At 44.3% G+C, this 21,291-nt stretch overlaps 1 protein-coding gene across 1 annotated transcript in view; it reads right to left on the bottom strand.

Annotated features, from left to right (window-relative positions):
- Atp8a2 (ATPase phospholipid transporting 8A2) overlaps positions 1-21,291 on the bottom strand; it is a 568,947-nt gene that overhangs the window by 307,305 nt on the left and 240,351 nt on the right. The window contains exon 25 of the mRNA XM_026783162.1: positions 7,023-7,195. Within this exon, the coding sequence (XP_026638963.1) occupies positions 7,023-7,195 (173 nt within the window). The remainder of the gene's footprint in view (positions 1-7,022; positions 7,196-21,291) is intronic.

The raw sequence follows: 21,291 nt of genomic DNA, 5'->3' as shown, positions 1-21,291 counted from the left end.
CTAAGAACCAAAAACCAAACCAAACCAAAACAAAACAAAAAACTAGCAAAGAAAATTGCCTTAACCTTGCAAATAATACTGTGTTAGCACTAAATGAAAAAAAGACAAGCAATGAATTCTGCCATAACTGCGTATAATCAGCAAATCTGAAACCACACCAAGCCACAGTACAAACAGTCTAGAGGACGGTGTATAGCCCGGAAAAGTCACTAATGCTCCTTAGATTGAAATGCCGACCAGGAAGCTGACTTACACCGGACATACACACTGCTGAGAAATCACGCCATGTGAGAGACTAAAGCAAAGTTTTATTTTTGCAAGTGTGTGACTGGATCCCTACCAACACGCAGGCCAATGAAAACACGGTTGGTGATACAATTCCAATTACCGGGTCTGAACTCTGCTTTGACATAATTCTGTATGTCACTTGAAGGTTGAAGGGTACCACACACAAAATACCTTGAGTTCTGATTTCCTGTTATTGAGCTGAATTCATTAACGTAAAAAGCTAAATGGGGGAAGAGAGCAAACTAGAAGCCATTTCTAAATAATCAAAGTTAGGCCAGATGTTCAGGGTTCTGGACACAGGCTGAGTGAGTGACAGGTTTGAGTCCAGAACATGACAGGAGGCTGAGCCAGCTGTGAGAATGAGGTTTGACTAAACTAATCAAAGCTGGGCACTTCTGCTCAAGACGGTAGCATGGGGGTGATTCTTGCCATTTTTAGATTACTGTTTTATTTTTGTGTGGTGGTGGGTTCATAAACACACACATACACACACACATCTTGTTTGGCATACACATATAGCATACATATGTCCACACCACACACACACACACACACACACACACACACACACACACAATCTTGTCATAGAACTCGCTCTCAGACTCCAGGCTTGTCTATTAAACAGACAGAACCAAGTTTGCCCCAACAAGGACAAAGCTACTGCCACCTCCCTTGCTCTAAATCGCCTTACTTCCTCGGGCGAAGGACGCAAAGTCTATGATACACTTCTAGGTTGCTTCTCTTGGACTCATTATCATCTCATGGAAATTCTCAAGTGTCCTCCCTAAAAGTATAGCTGTAAAAAGTCTTTACAGCACTGGTCACAATAACGAAACACTATTCAGCGGTGCGTGCGTGTGCGTGTGTGCATGTATGCGTGTGTGCACACACATGTGTGTGTGTGTGTGTGTGTGTGTGTGTGTGTAATACTATTCAGTGGTGTGTGCATGTGTGTTGAACCCAGGGCCTCAAACATGCAGGCAAGTACAGTGTTTCCCACATCCCAATCTCATTATCCAGCCTCTTACAAACATGTTTTCTATTTACTACTTCACACACTTTCAATTTGTACCTGTGTCCCTTCAAGAAAACATCTTTCTGCAGGCAGAGTATAGATCATAGCACCAACTCTTTTTTTTTAAAGTTTCATTTACTTTCCAACCACAGTTCTCCCTCCCACCCCTCTCCCTCCCCTCACTCCCCACCCCTGCTGTGGGATAAGGCTTTTGTACACTATCTGTTGGTAGCCAGGCAGGAAGTATAGGCAGGGTGACCAGACTAAGAGAATTCTGGGAAGAGGAAAGACAGAGAGACACAGTCACCAGTCAGATGCAGAGGAAGCAAGATGAGAATGCCTCACTGAGAAAAGCTATCAAGTCATGTGGCTAAACAGAGACAAGAATTGTGGGTTCATTTAAGTTGTAAGAGTTTCTTATTAACTAATAAGAAGCCTGAGCTAATAAATCAAACAGTTTATAATTAATATAAGCTTCTATGTGTTTCTTTGGGACAGAACGGCTATGGGACCGGGCAGGACAGAAACTTCTGACAACACCCCCATAGCCCCAATTCTTAAGAGAGAACAGATAGTCAGCGTCACTTCTGTGAATGCTGCTTCTGTTTTGTATATCTCTATTTTATAATTTGCTTTTCTATGAGAAATATAAATAATTCTTAGGTAGGGAAATAAACCTCCAAAGTCTAGAAAGACATGCAGTGCGCCTTGTGGTCCTCACTGCTGTCTCTGTTCTGTGGCTTCCCACCAGCTTTTTCACGTTTACTTTTAAATCTATCCTGAGAGACGGAAGTCTAAACACATGCAGGAATATAAATGACGACCTCTGCTATCCTTGCCACGCACGTCCACAGTGAACCCCACTGTGGGCCTCGTCTCCACTTCATCTCCTGCCCAGACACTTGGAGTCATCCATCACCCTGGCTAACTAGGCACTGCTGAGGGGCCACCATCGTCACCTGCACTTGCAGGGGTCTGTGGAGGGGCCATTGCTAACTTCCTCACATGGGAGACACTGATGGGCCTTTCACGACTCTCTTCCTGATGAGACATAGCCACTTAACGTTTCTGCATGCTCCCGGGAGGCCGAAAGTCTGCCCACCCCCCACTAGTCTCTGCTATGAAATTTATTTCCATTTTGACAAGAAACAAAGCGCTTCAAAGAAAAAGGGGAAAGGGGGGAAGAGAAAACAGAGAAGTCGTTCTTGCACACATGAAAATGGCTTACACATTTTCTCTACAACATTCTCCCTCTGGAGAGCCACAAATCCTCGGAAACTAGAAAGGGAGAACCCTGAACTGGGTAAACTGTTAGTGAAACTGTGAACACTGACAGTATTATGCATGTGTGATTGAAGTAACAGGCACAGCCAGCTAGATAGGCCCCGGCATTAGTCAGATTGCTCCCCATGCCACAGGGTCTTCTTGCTATCTCAGACCATGTGCAAGAAAACAATTTTTGAGGCTTTTATTTATTCATTTGTTAAAAAAAAAAACAAAACCCAAAAACCAAACATGATGCTTGTTAAGGAATAACAGATGAAATTACTTGAATTTCCTACCTCAATTTCATAATCTTTGTATTTGGCTCAGTCTTGCAAAAGGTTCCTAATTTGTGTGTGAAGCTGCATCTACTGATATCAACAAAAGGCTCCCCCGGTCCTGCCTGCCCATCACAATCTGTAAAGCTCTCAGGTTCAGGCTGCTTCCTCTGTGTGTGTGCCGGGGGGGGGGGGGGGGATGGCCTAGGAACCGTTTTTTCTTTCACTTGACCTATATTTCATTCTTTTTAACTCAGTGAAATTTAAGTTAATTAGGTAAATTCTTTTATTCACAAGTTACAGATTTTATTGTGATAAAAATTCACAGAACATAAAATTCACCCTTTCAGGGCTGGAAAGGTGGCTCCATAGTTAAGACTCTTGCTGTTCTCAAGAAGACCTGAGTCTGGCTTCTTACTTATGTTGAGCTGCTCACAACTGCCTGTAACCATAGCTCCATGAGATAAGATTCCCTCTGCAGGTACCACACACATGTGGTGTGCACATGTGCATACACACACACACACACACACACACACAAATGAATCTTTAGAAAATTACCCACATTAAAGAATAAACATCTAATAGCATTTAGCATAATCACAACACAACCATCCTCTGCATGTAGATCCAGAACATTTTACCAATTTCAAAAGCCAAGTCTGCACTCATGAAGCAGCTTCCCTCTTTTTCACTTCTAGCTGTTTAGCTTATGGGTTTGTCCCCTACAAATATTCCATAGGGTTTGAATAGCACCATATACCACCTCTTGCAATCGACTCCCTTTGCCAGGCATAGGTTTGGAGTTCCTCACATTGCAGCATGTATCAGGGCCTCGTTTCTTTCTACGGCTGAACACTATTATACAGATAGACCCCATTCTTCTTCTTCACTTCTGAACCGATGGACATTTGAGTTGTATACACAGTTTGGCTATTATGAACAATGCTACTTTAAATACATGTATATAAGCTTTCGCTTGAGTACCTGATTTGAATTCTTTTGTGTCTATTCCTAGGAGTAAAATGGCTTCATCATTTGGCACATTTGCATTAGAACACTCCCCCCATTACACCCCACCCTGTAAAGCTCTCTGGGTGGTTCTCTGCAAAGCTGAGACCGATGTGGGGGACGCATGTAGGGAGAAGAGATGAAGATGAGGCCATCACAGGCTCTGTGACCAAAGCTCTGGGAAATATCCAGAGGCTTCCAGAAATACAGCAGACATGGCGGGATATATAGGGAGGTGATAGAGATGTCACAGAAATAGAAAAAGCAAACCACCTCAGGGAGGAGCCATCAGTGGCCAGTAAGATGGCTCACCTGCCTGCTACACAAGCCTGGTAACCTGAGATCCAGCTTCAGAATCCAGGTAAAGGTGAGCGAGAAAAGACTCTATGGACTTATCCACTGGCCTTGACAGGTGCACTGTGGTGCAAGCAACCGTCCACCCCTCTCTCACTCTCACACACAACAATGACAACAATAATTAATTTTGATGGAGAAATTACGTACTAGTTAGTGTTTGTGAACTTGATACAAACTAGAGTCACCAGGAAAGAAAGAACCTCAGTTGAAGAAATTATCTCCAATTGGCATGTGGGCAAGTCTATTAGGCATCTTCTTGATTAATGATTGATGGGGAGGGCCCAGTCCACTGTGGGGCATGGGACCCCTGGGCAGGGGGTCCTGGGTTGTATGACAAACGAAAGGGATTAAACGCCATTCCTCCATGGTCTCTGCTTTAGTTTCTGCCTGGAGTTTCTGCTTTGGTTTCCCTTGATGATTGACTGTGACCGTAAGTCCAATAAACCCCTTTCCCCAAGTCAGGTTCCATCAACTGTTCCATCAAGGCAATAGGGAAGCAAAGCAGGACACATCATCAACGACAAATGCGAAAAGGAACTAGAAGTCAAATGAGAAACTGAACATGGCAGTTGCTTATGACGAGCCTCACTGAAGGCCAGAGCCCAAGCCCTGGGATGTAAAGTGGATGCAAAGCATTAACACCGGTACGCTAAGACACCCTGACCTGGAAGAGCAGAGATCACACATCTTCAGTTCTCTCACAACACCCAGAATGTACAGTGCAAATAGCAAACCTACATCTGCAGTTGTCTCTGGGTGGAGCTTTACAGGGTCAACAAGCAATAGAGCAGCATCTAAGAATCCCGACAGGAAACTGAATGGCACCCATCCTGCTGACTACAAAGGCCCTTGTTAAGTTTTTAACTGCATAGAAAATACTGGAGTACAGCAAACTGTAATTATCAAAATTGAGTATAATTTAATCAAAATATGTAATAGACTTCCAAGGTCAAAAATTATATAAATAAAGACGAATTTATTCCCATTTACCTAAATATTACGGAGTGGGTATTTGAGCGTGTATCGGTTGAGGCAGGCACACTTGAATGTCCACAGACATCACTAAGGAGGACCCTCGACTGAGATGGATTTTGCACGTCTCTACAAACTGACTTGATCTCTTCGGCTCAAGCAATCCTCCTGTCTCAGTTCTCTGAGTATCTGGGACTACAGTGGGGTCAAATTGTGCTTGGTTGGAGGGGGTTTCTATGGGGCTACTGCCTTTGGAATACAGGGACATTTTTCAGTGTAGAGACGAGATCTTTGAGAGTGGCTGGGCTCCCTGGGGACCTGTGGGGGTGGGTGAGATTCCTCTTCTCACTACTTAAATCTTAGTTTAAGGGAATTTTTATATTACATTATAATTCTTATGCAACATTCAACCATCTACAAAAATCCATACTAATAAGAAAATACATAACGATTTCCCAGAAAACTATTTTTTTGAGAAAAAAAAAACCCAGAACTTTTTCTTCTGTGTTTAGAGAAAAGAATGACTCAAAATGATTATCTTTTCAACATGGAAGATGAAATAAGCCCAACTTTCTGTGAAAAGTCACCCGTGAAATTTGGCTCACAATTCTGAACACAGACGAAGCAACTGAACGTTTTGTTTATAAAGTGTGTATTCAGTTTTTGTTGCTGCCATTTTTAAATCAGAGGTGTGACATCGGCCAAGAAATGTCTGAGAGCAGGGATGCTGGAAACCCCTTCGGATCTTTCTGATGGACACTTTTGTGTAGGAGATGGTCACTGTATTTAATGTGAAATTGGCTCTCGGTGCCTACTGAAGTTTGAGCTCTTTCCTGTGCTAACCTAAGGTTTGCACCTGTGGGACACACAAAGCCAGGTGAAGGCAGCCTAAGCGAGAAGACATGTTGTTTTCTTTAGTACACAGCAGCCGGATGTGTATGCAGCAGTACACAGCAGCTAGGATGGAGCCTATTCCCGCAGTCTGGAGACCCAGACGGACACATTTTTGATTGGCCCGTGAAAGCTTCCTTAAGGGTTTAGTGTGCTGGTTTTGAGCTGCAGTTTACTAGGCTGGTTCCACTGTTTGCTTCAGCCACTGACAAGCTGGGGACTGTTTCTTGATGAACAATGCAAGCAGCAGGTGGAAAGGGACCAGACAGTACTTATGGATCAGGTAGAACGATAATAACTTCCAACCAAGTCTTGAAAAACCCATGGAAGACAGGTCCCACCCACTTAGCAACTGCGCATCTTAGACACAGTAAGAGACAACAGAATACTGGGTTCCCAGCATGCTTGTTGCTCTTCTGGCTGTCAAGGGCCCTTTACCTATGGTGGCCTCTTATCCTCCTACTAGAGAAGTGGACCTCCATGTTATATGTTGTCAATGGAATGTTAGCAACATCCACCCTCAAAAGTCTTCTCGGATGCCATAAAGAACCAATGAGGACTTTCAGTTGGGGGGGGGTTTGCAATGATGGATTCTAATTGTCTGTTTGACTAGGTTAAGAAACACTTATTGTTATAATTAAGCATGTCTTTGGGTGTGTCTGTGAATGTGTTTTCGGGGAGCTTTAAGTGGGGAGGGAAGACCCACCCTGAATGGACATGCCACCACCTCACAGAGTGCCAAGAAACAAAAGCGCAAAAGCCACCTGCTGCTTTGATCAAAAACCTACGAATCAACGGTCAAAGAGAAACTCCTGTCTTTGTTTAGCTTTGTCCATTTTTTTTAACATAGAATTTGAAGCCTAGAGTCTCTGTGCCTCGATTCCTCCAGAAGCCCACAGCGCAGACACATCAAGCTCGCAGACTGGGCGCAGCCTACGCCTTCTCACCTGCAGCAGATGACCGCCTTGCACGAGAGCGCCAGGTCCAGGAAACTTCTGCGGACTTCAAAGGAGAGGGCGTACTTCAGGGTGTGGCCATCGATGATGAGGGCTACATCGTTCTCCTTGCCCAGCAACTCTCCCAGGTCCGTGCAGTGCTGAGTGATGGCAGCCCTTGTTGCCTGGAAAAAGTGCAAGAGGGTGATGTCTGTGGGCTTCATACACAGAAGGCAGACTTAAAGTTTCTTGAAATGAGAAGATGGGACATGGAGAAAAACACATGGTTCAACTTGGCAATGCCCTCTGTGGCTGTTTGATGGGCAAAACAATCTCAGAGTGAGAGACCTATGATATTCACAATGATCCGACCTGGTTGAAGTGTACAGTCCAGTGATGCCAAAAAACCTCTTCCCCAATGGGTCTCTGTCTGTCTCTCTCTGTCTCTGTCTCTCTGTCTCTCTCTCTCTCTCTCATGTGTGTGATGTACAAATAGACATACACATTCTTTTAATGCTATTTTAAAAGGAACCTCAACCAATGCACATATGCTTTAAAAAAAAAAAGCATTATTGGAACTTACATGAGAAACACTAACATTTCTCAGTTTGCACAAGATAAAGCTTTAAAGAGCCCAGAAGGGATGTCAAAACGTATAAAACATATCTTTACATGACGATTAACCCTCACACCTACTGAGCACTTCAGATGCTGCGGTTGCCTCCACGTATCGCGGAGATAAGAAATGAGCTGGTCATTCTCACATGAAGGAACTCTAATCAAGTTAAACTGCCCATACCAACCAGACCACTGCCACCACTGCTACCCGCCTAAACAAACACCGGGAGGGGTCTTGTTGTTACATGCAAAGCAACAAAGTCATTCCCGTGATTAAAAGATGTTCATGCATGGAGGAATGCATGGGCTCAGCCAGAAGAATGCACCTTTTGGCTTATGTTTATTCAGAAAGCACGGAAATCCACCAAAACTATTCTTCCCGGACAATGGATCTTTTATCCGTGAAGCTGCGTTTTCGTGTAATTTACCTTATGGTAACCTAAATTATGGTTTAGAAGCAGTAAGTTTGATGGACAGGCATTTTTCTTCTCCTGGTTTCACTGAAGTTCACTGGGGCTGACAGTAAGAAACTGCTTCCATTGTCTCTACGCCCAGCATTCATGATCAATAAGATCCAAAGACACAGAAGGATTTGTAAGGATGCCTGCTCCAGCCCCTCCCAATAAGGCTAGAATCCTACTTTTATATGAAAATCTGTATAACTTAGCTCTAGTCAGAAATCCACACTTACCACCTCTTTGGCATTAGGCAAGAGGCTTCACGTCTTTCAACTGCCCTTTCTTCATGTATAAAAAGAGGCTAGGAACACTTGCCAGCACTTTCGTTATGAGCAAGTGACCTGACCCAAATAAGGAACTGAGCACGAGTATGGCATCCAGTTAACACTGAATGAAGCCCTTTCTTGTCCTCCTCTTATTTATTCATGAGGAATGTCTTCTATCGAGGAAGACACACAAGACAGTGAATAAATACCTCCAAGGGAGACTTGAGAGATGAGTAATTAATAGAACAATGTGCTCTCAGTCAAATTACACTGATTTCTATTAAAAATAGAACTTAAGGCATTTTATCCTTAGTTCTACAATTCTGAGTCTATATCTTTCAATGATTTATTTATTTTTATGTTATGTGCATTGGCGTTTTGCCTGCATATGTGAGGGTGTTGGATCCTTTGGAACCAGAGTTACAGACAATTGTGAGACGCCACGTGGGTGCTGGGAATTGAACCAGGGTCCTTTCGGAAAGTGACCCGTGCTCTTAACCACGAAGCCATCTCTCCAGCCAGGAAACATCTATGCTTATCTATGGAAACAACTGGCCTTCAGCATTCAGAGGGACAGAAGAAAAGCCTTTCCACTTTGCTGAGACCTGGTTTGACAAGACAGGCTTTTATTCATCCAGAATAGGAAACTTTCCTGAGACCATGTCGCTGATGGAACACGGTCCTGTTGTTTTGGCAGACCAGTCTAGTTCAGTGCCTTCCATCCCAATGGCTGCCCCATGGGTATGTCTTGGCCCAAAACGGAAAAGGCTGATGCATAAAATTTCCTGAGACTCAGAGATCACACTTTCGTACAAGGGCATAGCATACAGATAGACATCTGGGAGAGTGGAATTGGGGAGGGAAGTTTTCATATCAGGGCTGATTCCAGATTATGTATGAGGGTAGACTAGACACTAGTCACCTGTCACCATTGGAGGTAGAGGCTCCATTGGCTGCTGAACACCATCAGGCGGGCTCTGGGGCTGGAAGAAGGAGGGTGTTTTCAAAACAAGAATGAGCAATGGGAAGATGAATGGCGGAAAGGTGATATGGCTTGAATGTGTCCCCAGAGTTCACTTCATCCCAATACTGCAGTGTGAAAGGTGGGACCTATTCCGGGTCATTGTGTTACTGTCCCCAGAACGAATGGACAGAAGTATTGCAAGAGTGAGTGTTTTTTAAAAGCAGCTCACTCTTGTCTATCTCCTGGTCTTCCAGTCTTCTAATTAGGAAGACCCAACAAGAAGACTGGGCAGGCTAGTTTTGCAATAACTTGACTTGAGCCAATTGTTTGAAAAGAGATGACCTCAGTATAAAACAAGCCCCACCAGACTGGCCTGTGGGCAAGCTTACTGGACATTTTCTTCATTGATGATTGGTGTGAGAGGGTACAGATCACTGTGGGCTGTGCCACCCCTGGACTGGTGGTCTTGGATGCTAGAAGAAATCGGGCTGAGCAAGGCATAAGGAGCAGGACGGTAAGCAGCACCCCCTCCCCTCCCCATGCCTTCTCCTTCAGTGCCTGCCTCAGGTCCCTGCTTTGAGGTCCTGGCCTGACTTCCTTCAGAGATGGAGTGTGACATAAGCAGAAGGAATCCCTTTTTTCCTCAAGTTGTTTTTGGTCATGGTATTTTTTCACAGAAACCTAACTCAGACAAAGACCTTTGCTGGACGCAGTCCTCAGACTAGGACTTCTCATTCCATACAACCATAAGCGAAATGCATTTCTTTTGTTCATAAACCACTAGGTCAGGGTTCTCTGCCACAGAAAGGAAAGTAGTCTAAGACAAGATGCCTAGGAAACCTATGATTCTCAGATGTGTACAACCTTCCTTTCCCAGGCCAGCAGAAGAAAAGACCTGAAAAAGTATCGGGGTTTCCACAGCAACAGAGGCCCTGGGACAGAGCAGCACTCACACCCACTCATTGAGAGTTTCTTCCCATCTTACAACTCAGGAAGCAAAAGTCTTAACCGTAAAAGGTGTCCCTGGAATCCTCCCAAATTGCTAAATCAAGCCCTATTATAAAGCAGAGATTAAGCCAGGCGGTGGTGGCACACGCCTTTAATCCCAGCACTCGGGAGGCAGAGACAGGCGGATCTTTGTGAGTTCGAGGCCAGCCTGGTCTACAAGAGCTAGTTCTAGGACAGACTCCAAAGCTACAGAGAAACCCTGTCTCGAAAAAACAAAAATAAATAAACAAAGTAGAGATTGGAGGGGGTGATCAGAGCACAAGGGTGGAGGCTTGTGACGCGGTTAGTACATGCAATAGATGGAAGTGTACTTGCATTTCTTCTCCGTCCCTTCCCTTCCCTCCCCTCTCCTCCCTTCCCCTCCCCTCTCCTCCTTTCCCCTCCCCTTGTCTCCTTTTTCTTCTTCCTCTTCCTCACCATGTGAAGGACACAGCAAGATGAAAGCCGTCTGCAAATCAGCATGTAACCTTGATCTTGACTTCCCAGCTCACAGAACCATAAAGAAAATGCCTGTTGTAGCCTCAGGGCCTGTGGTGGTTTTGCTATCAGCGAAGGAGCTGGCTGACTAAGTAAAAGGCAAGGTGATGAGCTCCACCGTTCTTGTCATCACAGATACTTGGATGGAGCCAGCACAGCACTGTGAGGCCACAAGTGACTGGAGGGGCAATGCTGTTATCATGTTGAGTGTTTGGAAGAGGGCTTCCATGAAGACCTCCACTACAGATGCCTGCAGAGTGCATGGAAGAAAACCACATGCACAGTAAGCTCCAGAGCCTGGGAGAAGCTGTGTGCTTTAAATGCAGGATAACTTAGTCTAGGAAGTCTATAATGAACAGAAACTGATTGGCTCATATTGATAGAGGCTCAACGTTCACAATTAAGGAGCCAGCATTGATTGACAAGCCTTTGTGTTGTGATACCTCAGGGAAGAAGGAAAATGGGGGGAAGGGCAGAGAGAGAGAAAGAAAGAGAGGAATGGAGGGAAGAAGGGAGAGGGAGAAGAGGAGGAAGGGAGAGAGGAGAGGAAGAGGAAGGGAGAGAGAAAAACGTCAAGCCTTAAGTTCTTCTGTGCAGCATGAACCCATTCACAATTACCTATTGTTAGGCACTGCCTTCCAACATCATTACCAGGGATTAAATTTTCACCACATGGATTTCCATGGACACATTCACACAGTAGAGGTCACTAATACAGAGTGGGAAGACAAGACAATGCTCCTGTAGCTGGGATACATGTAAAAGTGAATGGCGGCATCCCATGGCTGTATTAAACATCATACTGCACATATGAATGGATACATTCCCCACAGTGAGAACCAAACGTACTAAGCTGTTTCACATTTTATATTCTATTGATAATGAATTTTCTCACCTTGATTAAAATGCATGCATAGCTTTCTCAAGCAAAGAAATCAGCCATGTTAGTTCAAGTTATGCAAGCTAAACCCTGTTTTAATCATTTTAATCAACAAATCATATCTACTCATCAGAGGAGCTACCATCTACCTAGGTAATAAAAACAATGTGACAATTAGAATTACACACTTTATATAATCTACTCTTTTAAATCTTACCACACAACCAAAATGGCAAGTCTAAAAAAGATGCGTATACACAGGGAAAGATTAAGGCAGACAAGTCTGACATTCTTTTGAACATTCCATGTGTCGCCACCATTATGTCCTGCCTCGCCACCTTACTCTGGTTCACGTCTGTGGTTGGCTGGAATTATATGAACTTGCAAGCTTGATGAAGTCATTAGCTCTTCTTGCCAACCTTGCCCACCCTGCGCCATGGCAGGTGCACTCTGACTGTGTTCAACTCAGAAATGAGCTGATATACTTAGGCATCGCTTCTAAATCTTCCCCTTCAATAGCCATGGGAAAATATTTGTAGGTCTTAGGCAGCTCTTTGCCTTCCTTATAGTCTACCCAGTCTTTCAGGGACACGTTTAGTTGTATTTGTCTTTTTTTATTTTTTTAAATGATTGGTTCTTCAATTTTTTTCTTCTTACCCCGTGGCCTTCTTGCCTGCAATGTCAGTTCATTTTCCATAGTGGTCCCTCCCGACTCTAGCCATTCACAATTCCACCTTTGCCTTGGAGATTCCAAGCTCCTTACATCTGTGGCTCTATCCTCCCAGTTCCCCCTTTGATTCTCCTGAGTATATGCCTTGGTCTTAAGGCTCATGCTCTCCCTGTATACTCAGCAATAATCTTTGATCAAACCCAGACTAGCTGAATTCACCACACATGTATGGAAGAATATAGGTCCCTTTGGTGCCATTCTCGGGTGAGTCAATGGAAGGCATTGCCATTGCGTACAGCTCCTTAGTCTCAAGAGGACTATGATCCTAAAGTCTATTTGTAAGGTAGTTATTGAACACTTAGAATCCTTTTCCCAAAGGAATGATGCTATGCATTGTGGTTGGATCCCAGGGTCTTTAATGCCTACTTAGCCTGGTTGCTAAAATTTATACTGTACTTCTTTTATTTTAATAAAAAAAACCCAATTACTAAAAGTTACAATGGACTTTGCTGTTATTAGGGCCATAGGGAGTTGAAGGAGGGGAGTTCATTCGCAGAGGAATAAAACACATTCCACCCTTCTTAATTGGCATTTGCCTTCTAGGTGTTAATATTGAACTTTCTGTTTCTGGCTGCTCATTTGTGTTCCATAATCTCATCTTTCTTGGGATTAGAAGCATACATGATTAAGTGTCAAAAGTGGGTGACTGCACTTGATGGTTGTCCCTTAGTCGTGCTGAAAAATTACTCTGGGTTGCTGTCATGAGGCCAGTGCTTGTGGTTGCCTCTCCAGTGTTTAAATAAAACTGTGTAAATCCACAGTGCCACCAGCCATCTCAGGGGATGGCTCTGCAGTTGCTCATTTATAGACGCTCCCTCACCCCAGGTTCTGATGGTCCCTGGAGCACCACTGAGGTCTGCAGTTGCTCATTTACAGACACTCCCCAAGTCCAGGTTCATCCAATGGTCCCTGGAGCACCACTGTGGAACAGACTTGCTCAGTCCCTGAGCAGATAAGGCCTCCAAAGTACTTCAGCCCTTAATCCCTTTAGATTTAGTAAACAAACCAGGAGAATGGAACATTGTCAGACATTGGCTATATTCTTTCCAATCTGCAGCAAGCAAAGGCCATTCCTCAGAATCAACCTTGTTCAGCAGCTCTGCAATCCGTGGAGGCCTAGAGCCCTTTCCCTCCTAGAGCTCAGCAGAGCCATAAAGGATTTCTTAGAAGCCTTGGGAACAGCAGCTGCCTTGGTCATCACTTTGATGTTCTGCAAATTCCAAGGGGGCCTCTGAGCTGACTATGCTGAAAGCTATAAGGGTTCAAGTTTCATTGCAGCAATCCAACCAAACCATACTTAGTCTTTTAGGTGAAGAGGAGACAGCCTGCAAACTGACCTTGGGCTAATGGATATCTAAGGGTCATGCATGTTCCGGAGTCCACAGGCCCAGTTGGGTTTTGTTGCCGCTTTTAGCATCCTGTCCTATTCTGCCTGTGCCCTGCTATGGGCTCTACTTGTCCTCATTGTCCCCCCCACCCATTCTTCAGACCCTCTTATCGCCTAGCTCTCACATTTGGGGTAGGTGAAGACATCGTTTCCTACCTTTCTTCTTCTGTTACTTTTCTTCATATTCATGTCTAAGAAAATCATACCTCCTTCTCAATAGCCCTGAGGTTTGATGCCTTTGCACTTAGGAAACCTAATGGATGCATTGTGAGTTTGGGAAACTTGGCCCTTCCACAGCACAGCCATTGTCGGCTGTCACAGGTTGCCAAAGTCGACCCCAGAGGAAGGGAGCCGGGCCTTTATGCTCAGGATGTTTGCTTTGCTCTCATGCATGAACATCCCTGGATGTAAAGTCCTCGAGTGCACAGGCTGAATCTTGGTTAAATGTGTCAGATTCCAAAACTACCTAGATTTCTAATCATGTTAAAGAGACAAGGTGGCGGTATTCCACAAGAATCACTCCACCATTGACAAGAGACATTTGTCTTCTTGCCTGTGAATACCAGGCAAGAACCAGGCAACACCAGGAACTCCTCTCCAGGTGTTCCAACATGACACCAACGCTGGTGCCCCTGGGTATTCCTGTGCTACCAACTCCCAACTGTACACTTCCCTATAGCACCCATCCTTCCCTACCACAAAATGTTTCTATTTTAATTCTAAATAGTGCATCTCCTCAAACAAAATCAATTCAATTTACTACATTTACTAGGCCAGAATTCTTGATAGGAGTATCGCAGCAGTGAGGAGCCCTGACTGCTATTCCAGAGGACCTAGGTTTGATCCCCAATGGTAAGAGCATGTGTGCATGCACACACACATACACACATATTTACACATATGCATGAGTGAGCCTCACAACTGTCTGTAACTCCCATGTCAGGAGATCCAATACCTTCTTCTAGCCTCCTAGGGCACCATACACACCTAGTATACAACACAATTCTGTGAGTTTTTCCAAAGATAGGCAGTCCTGCAATCAAGATACAGAACATACCAACCATGCCCATGCTGGCCTGAGTCTGGTGGTTAGATTTTACCTCCTTTAGATCATACAAAAAGAAACATTATTGACTCACCTGTCTGGCCAATTCAATTAAGCGAATGTTTGGCGATTTATCTGAAACTTTTGCTTGTATCAATTAGAGCATCCATCCCTTTTGTGGCTGAGTAGCATTTCAAGACAATGGAGAGCACACTTTGCTTATCTACTTATCCCAGTGTACATCTGGGCTGCAATCCCTCTATGGTCGGCCACCACGAGCTCTGCAGTCACCTCACCAGGTGCTTCCAATATGATGTGAGGCCTCATTAGAGCTCCAAACCCAACTGACCAAGCAGCCACAGAGAGAAGCTACTGCAACAGTCCAATGGACTTTCTACCTCTGTAAGTTATCCATCCCAGGCATTTTGTCATAGCAACAGAAAGCCTACTAAGACACAAAGCAAGGGCATCTCTAGCTTTACAGGACCTGTGAGGGTTTCCCGAAGTGCATGCGCCATTTTGGTCCCTAGCAATCATGTGTGAGACTCCCGTTCATTCCTTATCTTTACCAAAACTTGGGTGGAACATTTGATTTTTGTTCTCCTGGTGATTATATGGAGTGACAATTGGTTTTACTTTGCATTTCCCAGATGATAAATAACGAATATTTGTTAGGGTTTAATTTAATTGAAAAAAATAGTATATATTTATTGTATATATGTTTTAAGATATATAATGTAGCAGAAATCTAAAGTTACTAGTAATTATATATATTTCTGAATTCCATTTAATACTTACTGAAGTAAATGGATTTCTTTTGGCTGAGATTTCAAGAAAAATAACTAAGGAGGAGTCATGGAATAGCTCACCGTACACACAGGACTCTCTCAAGAGTCTCATTACATGGGGGCTGGAAAGATGCCTCAGTGGTTAGAGAACTCAATAGTTTAAGACCACTGGTTCCAGAGGACCTGGATTCAATTCCCAGCACCCATGAGCAGCTCACACCTGTCTGTAGCTGTAGCTCCAGGGATCCAGCATTCTCACACAGATGTACATGCAGGCGAAACACCAATGCGCATAAAAAAAGACCCTCATTGCATGGTGAATGGGAAATCCTGTTTTTAGGTTTCTTCTCCTTCTTCTTCCTGCCTCTCCCCTGTTCCTCCTCATCTCAATTCTCTAAGAAATGTCTCATTTTCCTGATAAGATATGCCAGACAGAACTCCAGAGGAGAGATTTGGGGAGTGGTAAACGAAGATTTTTTTGTACCTGCTTGTGAATTCACAAACAACACTCAGGAGGAGGAGGAGGTTACTTATTCACTTGTGCTTTGGAGCCTGCAGAATTTGACCGCCTCCAAGCATCTTGTTTTTTTTTTTGTTGTTTTTTTTTTGTTTGTTTGTTTTTTCAAGACAGGGTTTCTCTGTGGCTTTGGAGCCTGTCCTGGAACTAGCTCTGTAGACCAGGCTAGTCTCGAACTCACAGAGATCCGCCTGCCTCTGCCTCCCGAGTGCTAGGATTAAAGGCGTGCGCCACCGTCGCCTGGCTCCAAGAACCTTGTTTATCTAAGGAAAATGTGCCAGCATTTGACACAGCTACCTCTCCAAGTTTAATAGACGACCCCTGAAAACATGCCCTTCTCTTCCCAAAGGATAATAATAGTAAGCATAATAGCTTCATTTGCTTTCTTCCCCAAAACTAGATTTTTCATTTTAGACCCCATGAATCACCTTGCACAAGTAGCAAACATATTCTCAAATAGTTGTGTGCAAAAATGATGGAGGAAGGTCATTGGTTAATTAAATAAAGAAGCTGCTTGCCCTGATAGGTTAAAACATAGGCGGGAGAAGTAAACAGAACAGAACACTGGGAGGAAGAGGAAGTGAGCTCAGAGACTCGACAGCTCTCCTCTCAGGGGCAGACGCCTCAGAGAGACATGATGCTCCACTCTTGCAGGCAGAGGCGAGAGCTCTGCTCTCTGAGGCACATGCGATGAAGCTCCGACCCAGGATGGACATAGGCTAGAATCTTCCCGGTAAGCGCACCTTGGGGTGCTACACAAAGATGATTAGAAATGGGCTAAATTAATATGTGAGAATTAGCCTAGAAGAAATGGGCCAAGCAGTGATTAAAAGAATACAGTTTCCATGTAATTATTTCGGGGCATAAGCTAGCCAGGCGGCCGGGGTGCGGCTGGGGTGCTGGGGACGCAGCCCTGCAGCTCCCTATTACTACACAAAAAGATCTCCAAACAAACTTACATGCTTTAGGAAGCATTTCAATCTGATTTTGGACTATGGACTTTTAAGCAGTTCTTTAGAACGTGCAATCCTTTTTAGAGAAACATTTCCCACAGGCCAGTTCTTTCAAGGAGTCACAGAAGAATGTGATAGCGGCACCTGAGAGCTGTCACTCAGCTAGGGTACGATGACCACTGTGATACCTTAGAGCGCTGCTTGACCGGCAGTTGGCAGCACAGTGATCCTGAAAACACTGGACAGCTGACACACAGCAACTCATCTGCCACGTTTAGCATTTGCACACTTGGTAGGAATAATTTTACTAAGAACTTCTACATAATCGTCAATGTCTTTCATTTTTAGGGGTAAGACTTTTGCCTGTAACATGTCCATTACAGTCACTGTGCTGACTATGTCTAAAACCCCTTGGTTCCTAGAGGAAGCTACAACCCCTAAACCAAACACAGAGAGAGCCAAATGTATATAGAAAACTATGACAGAGGCTGCTATCTGGGCAGCTACAGTTTGGAGAGTGATCTCAAAGAACTGTGTGATTAAGCAGAACAGGTAAGTTTTAACAAAGAGGGCACAATAAATCACATTACCGCCTGCGCATGAGAACACGTGTTAATATCTACCCAAGAGAACACATGCTAATCTCCACCAGCCCAGACGAGCTGCATGTCACAAGAAGCACACTGTGCTTTAATGACTGACAGACTTTCTGCTTCACGAGCCAGCCGGTTTCCCAAACAGGCCGTGCTAGCTTTCCGAGGCTGTGTAAGGAAATAAACACGAGCAGCTAAGCTTCCTTCAGCCCCTGCCCCTTGAGGACTGAAACTTTGAACTTCATTATTTTAAACAGACCCGCTCTAGTTAACAAAGGCAGTGCCATGTACTACTATAGGTTCAGAAAGGAAACTAAATAAACAGGCAAATGCACAGTAAAAATCTAATTTCTTCTGGAGTACACACCACTGAAGAAAGACTAGGGACAGAGTCCCAGTAACCTACGTTTCTGGTTTAAAGGTTGTCCTGGTGGTGCAGAGGCAATGAATGGACCACTGGCCAGACTGCAACCCCATCCATTTTGCTACATAGGCAGGCAGAGTTGAGATAATGGGACTTGATGTCAAAGCTAAAAGAGAGCAGGAAAAAAAATCCTAGAAATAGTGTTTTACCTGTAGGGGCCTAGGAAACACACAAAATTCTAGGACGTATGGAGCCCCAGAGACAGAGAGTAACGTACACACATGCAAAGGAGCCAAACCACTGTGTGCCTGTCACATATAGACAAGAATGTCCCAGACATGAAAGGCGGGTGAACTGCGAGTCAAAGGAGCAAATGCTATGCTGTGGGGAGTCTCGCGGGTACCGGGAAGTCTTGGATTCATCCGGAGCCTGTAGGGGACCCATGGAGACTTTCATGGACAAAAGCACAATATTCATAATTTGATTCTTATAACATCTCCATTCACAGTGTGAAGGGCAGACCGGGTTAAATGAGGCAGACCCATGCAGAAGTTCTGGGGACATGGACCTAGTTCTGTGAGAAGACACAAAGCATGTTTAAAAGCTGGGTGAGCTTCTGTGTTAGTCCCAGCACTCACAGGCACAACCTCACGTGTGAGGACAGCATGGGTTACATAGCGAGTTCCAGTCCTATCTCAAAAAGATCAAAGAGGAAGTGAGAGCCGAAACAGTACTTGGCAAATCATCTAGGGTGAGGAAGAGGGGCGGGTGGTGGCCCACATGGAAAGACCTCTGCCACTGGTAAGACAGCAGGAGACGCCGAAGGGGAAGGAGGATGTCTGTGACTGGGATTGAGGCTGACGCTGCTTGAGAGCTGACTGTGACTTCACCTTTGCTTGCAGCCAGGTGGCAGTGGGAAGGCTCATCATAGAAGGCCTGGACTGTGCCCTCAGCTGCCCTTGGGGACACTGCCACATAGGGCACCCCCCGAGAAAAGTCTGTCCAATCAGGACCCCTCACGAGTGTCAGCACATTCCTATGGAACATCTAGCAGCTGTCGCTATGTGGATCACGCAAACTTTCAATTGGCATTCAATAAAGAAGAAAAGACGAACCACTTGAGTTATTTCTTACCATGCTCCCTGGTCAGAAAACAAACAAGCAAATGACCTAGCCTAGAGCAGGTGTTGAAAACAATGCTCGCCACCCCTTGTTTGGGGAATAGTTGCTGCGGCCTGAACTCTGACCCTACCAGAGCAACTGCGCTCTGGCAGCTATGGGTCCCATGATCCTCCACTCCACCATTCTTACTTGTAGCTACGATGAGACAAAGGCCTTCTATTGAAAGTCTGAAGAGTACTCGGAACATGGGTCCAGGGTGGGGATGTTTACATTCAGGATGGAGTCATGGAACGTAACCACGACGACGCACTAAGCAACAAAACAGCAAGGGATCCGCTCTCAAGGTGAGTGAGCACATGGGTGTTGTAGAAATGACACGGGACAATGCATGGGCTGCAAGTGCTGGAGGAAATTCACACACAGCTTAGAGAGCTGAAGCCGAGAATGAGATAGACAGAGAGGCCTCACTGAAGAAGGCTGAAACTGGCTCCGGGCCCCAAGTGCAAACAAAGGTCATACCAAGGGACACAGAAGGTCCCTGACCATTGTGTGTGGCCAGGAGAGAAAACCATGAGGTTGGGCAGATAATAACTATTCATACTATGTCAAAGGAAAGAAAAGCTTTGTATTCAACATTTAAAAGTCAGGAGACTTCTCACAAAACCCAGATATTTAGATTCTCTTGAAATATTATCCTATATGGGAGCCCTCCACCCAGGTCACACAGGTATAGCCTCCTTGTTACTGAGGAATATTACTATGTGATGGTGGCCTTCTAGTTCCAAGTCCCCATCCTTCCTATGCCAGGCTACAGAGGCCTGCTGGCTACTGGGAAATGAGCTGGTTTATTCCGCTTTAACCCCCTCTCCATTCAAATGGGACCAAGATCAGTACAGTGGCTGTAGACAGTTGGCAAGGGTCCACACAGCATGGGCACTACTTCAGCGTTTCTGTCTGTAGACTGCTGTCACATTTGCTCACTGTATGAACACTGTGCCCTTCATTTCTGGCTGGATAAAACTTGTCCACAAACACTGAGTGTCACAATGACTCCAAACATCTTTTGGGGAACCACAGGTTGTTTCCAGCACACACACACACACACACACACACACACACACACACACAATGTTCTTTATTCCCCCAATGGGTGAAGGCTCAGAATACAAAATTACACTAGAAATTTTTACAGAAAATCCAAGTACCAAGATTTAAAAGCCAACAAGGTATCCAAAGTTTTCCTGAAGCATCTTAAATTGCCTTCTATAGATTTTACCTTCTGCATGCAGACACACCCATGAATAAAAACATACATAAGCATGTATATACATGCATGCAAGTACACAAACATACACATGCATACACATGCATATAAATACATACATACAGAAACACACATGCACATAAATACATACATACAGATACACACATGCACATAAGTACATACATCACACACTTGCAAGCATACACATATGCATGCATGCAAACACAGAGACATACTTACATATAAACACATATATAGAAGCGCATAGATACATGCATACATGTACACACAAATACAGGCACACACACACAAAACCACCACCTACACACACACACACACACACACACACACACACACACAAGACATTCCAGGTAGCCAGAATTTCTATAGGAAAAAAATAAGATATCAGTCTTACTATTTTAAATTTTAAATATAATAGTAAATTGAATGGAGCTGGTAACTTTGAATGTGACTGACAGCATCCTTCTTCCTGTATGTACCTTTGGACTCCCAAGACTTAATCCCAAAAGGTGTGAGAGAAGAAATTAAAAGGTCGTTACTCTAAGGAGGAAGCACATGCTTTCATTTAAGAGCAGATAAGCTGTATAAAGGTAAAAAACACTCTCTATATATGAAACTCTCGCTGCTTCTGACATGAGTGCCTGGGAACATGGGTGTGTTCATTCATCATCCTTCCAGATAATCACATACATACATACATACATACATGCATACATACATACATACATGCATGCATGCATACATACACAGACACATACAAATATGTGTATACCTAATGTATATGTGTTTTAAATGAACAAATGCTATCTAAAACCATTTTTGCAAA

This window comes from Microtus ochrogaster, chromosome 17 (genome assembly GCF_000317375.1).
Source record: "Microtus ochrogaster isolate Prairie Vole_2 chromosome 17, MicOch1.0, whole genome shotgun sequence".
Taxonomy (NCBI): Eukaryota; Metazoa; Chordata; class Mammalia; order Rodentia; family Cricetidae; genus Microtus; species Microtus ochrogaster.
This window is presented reverse-complemented; position numbering and strand designations above follow the sequence as displayed.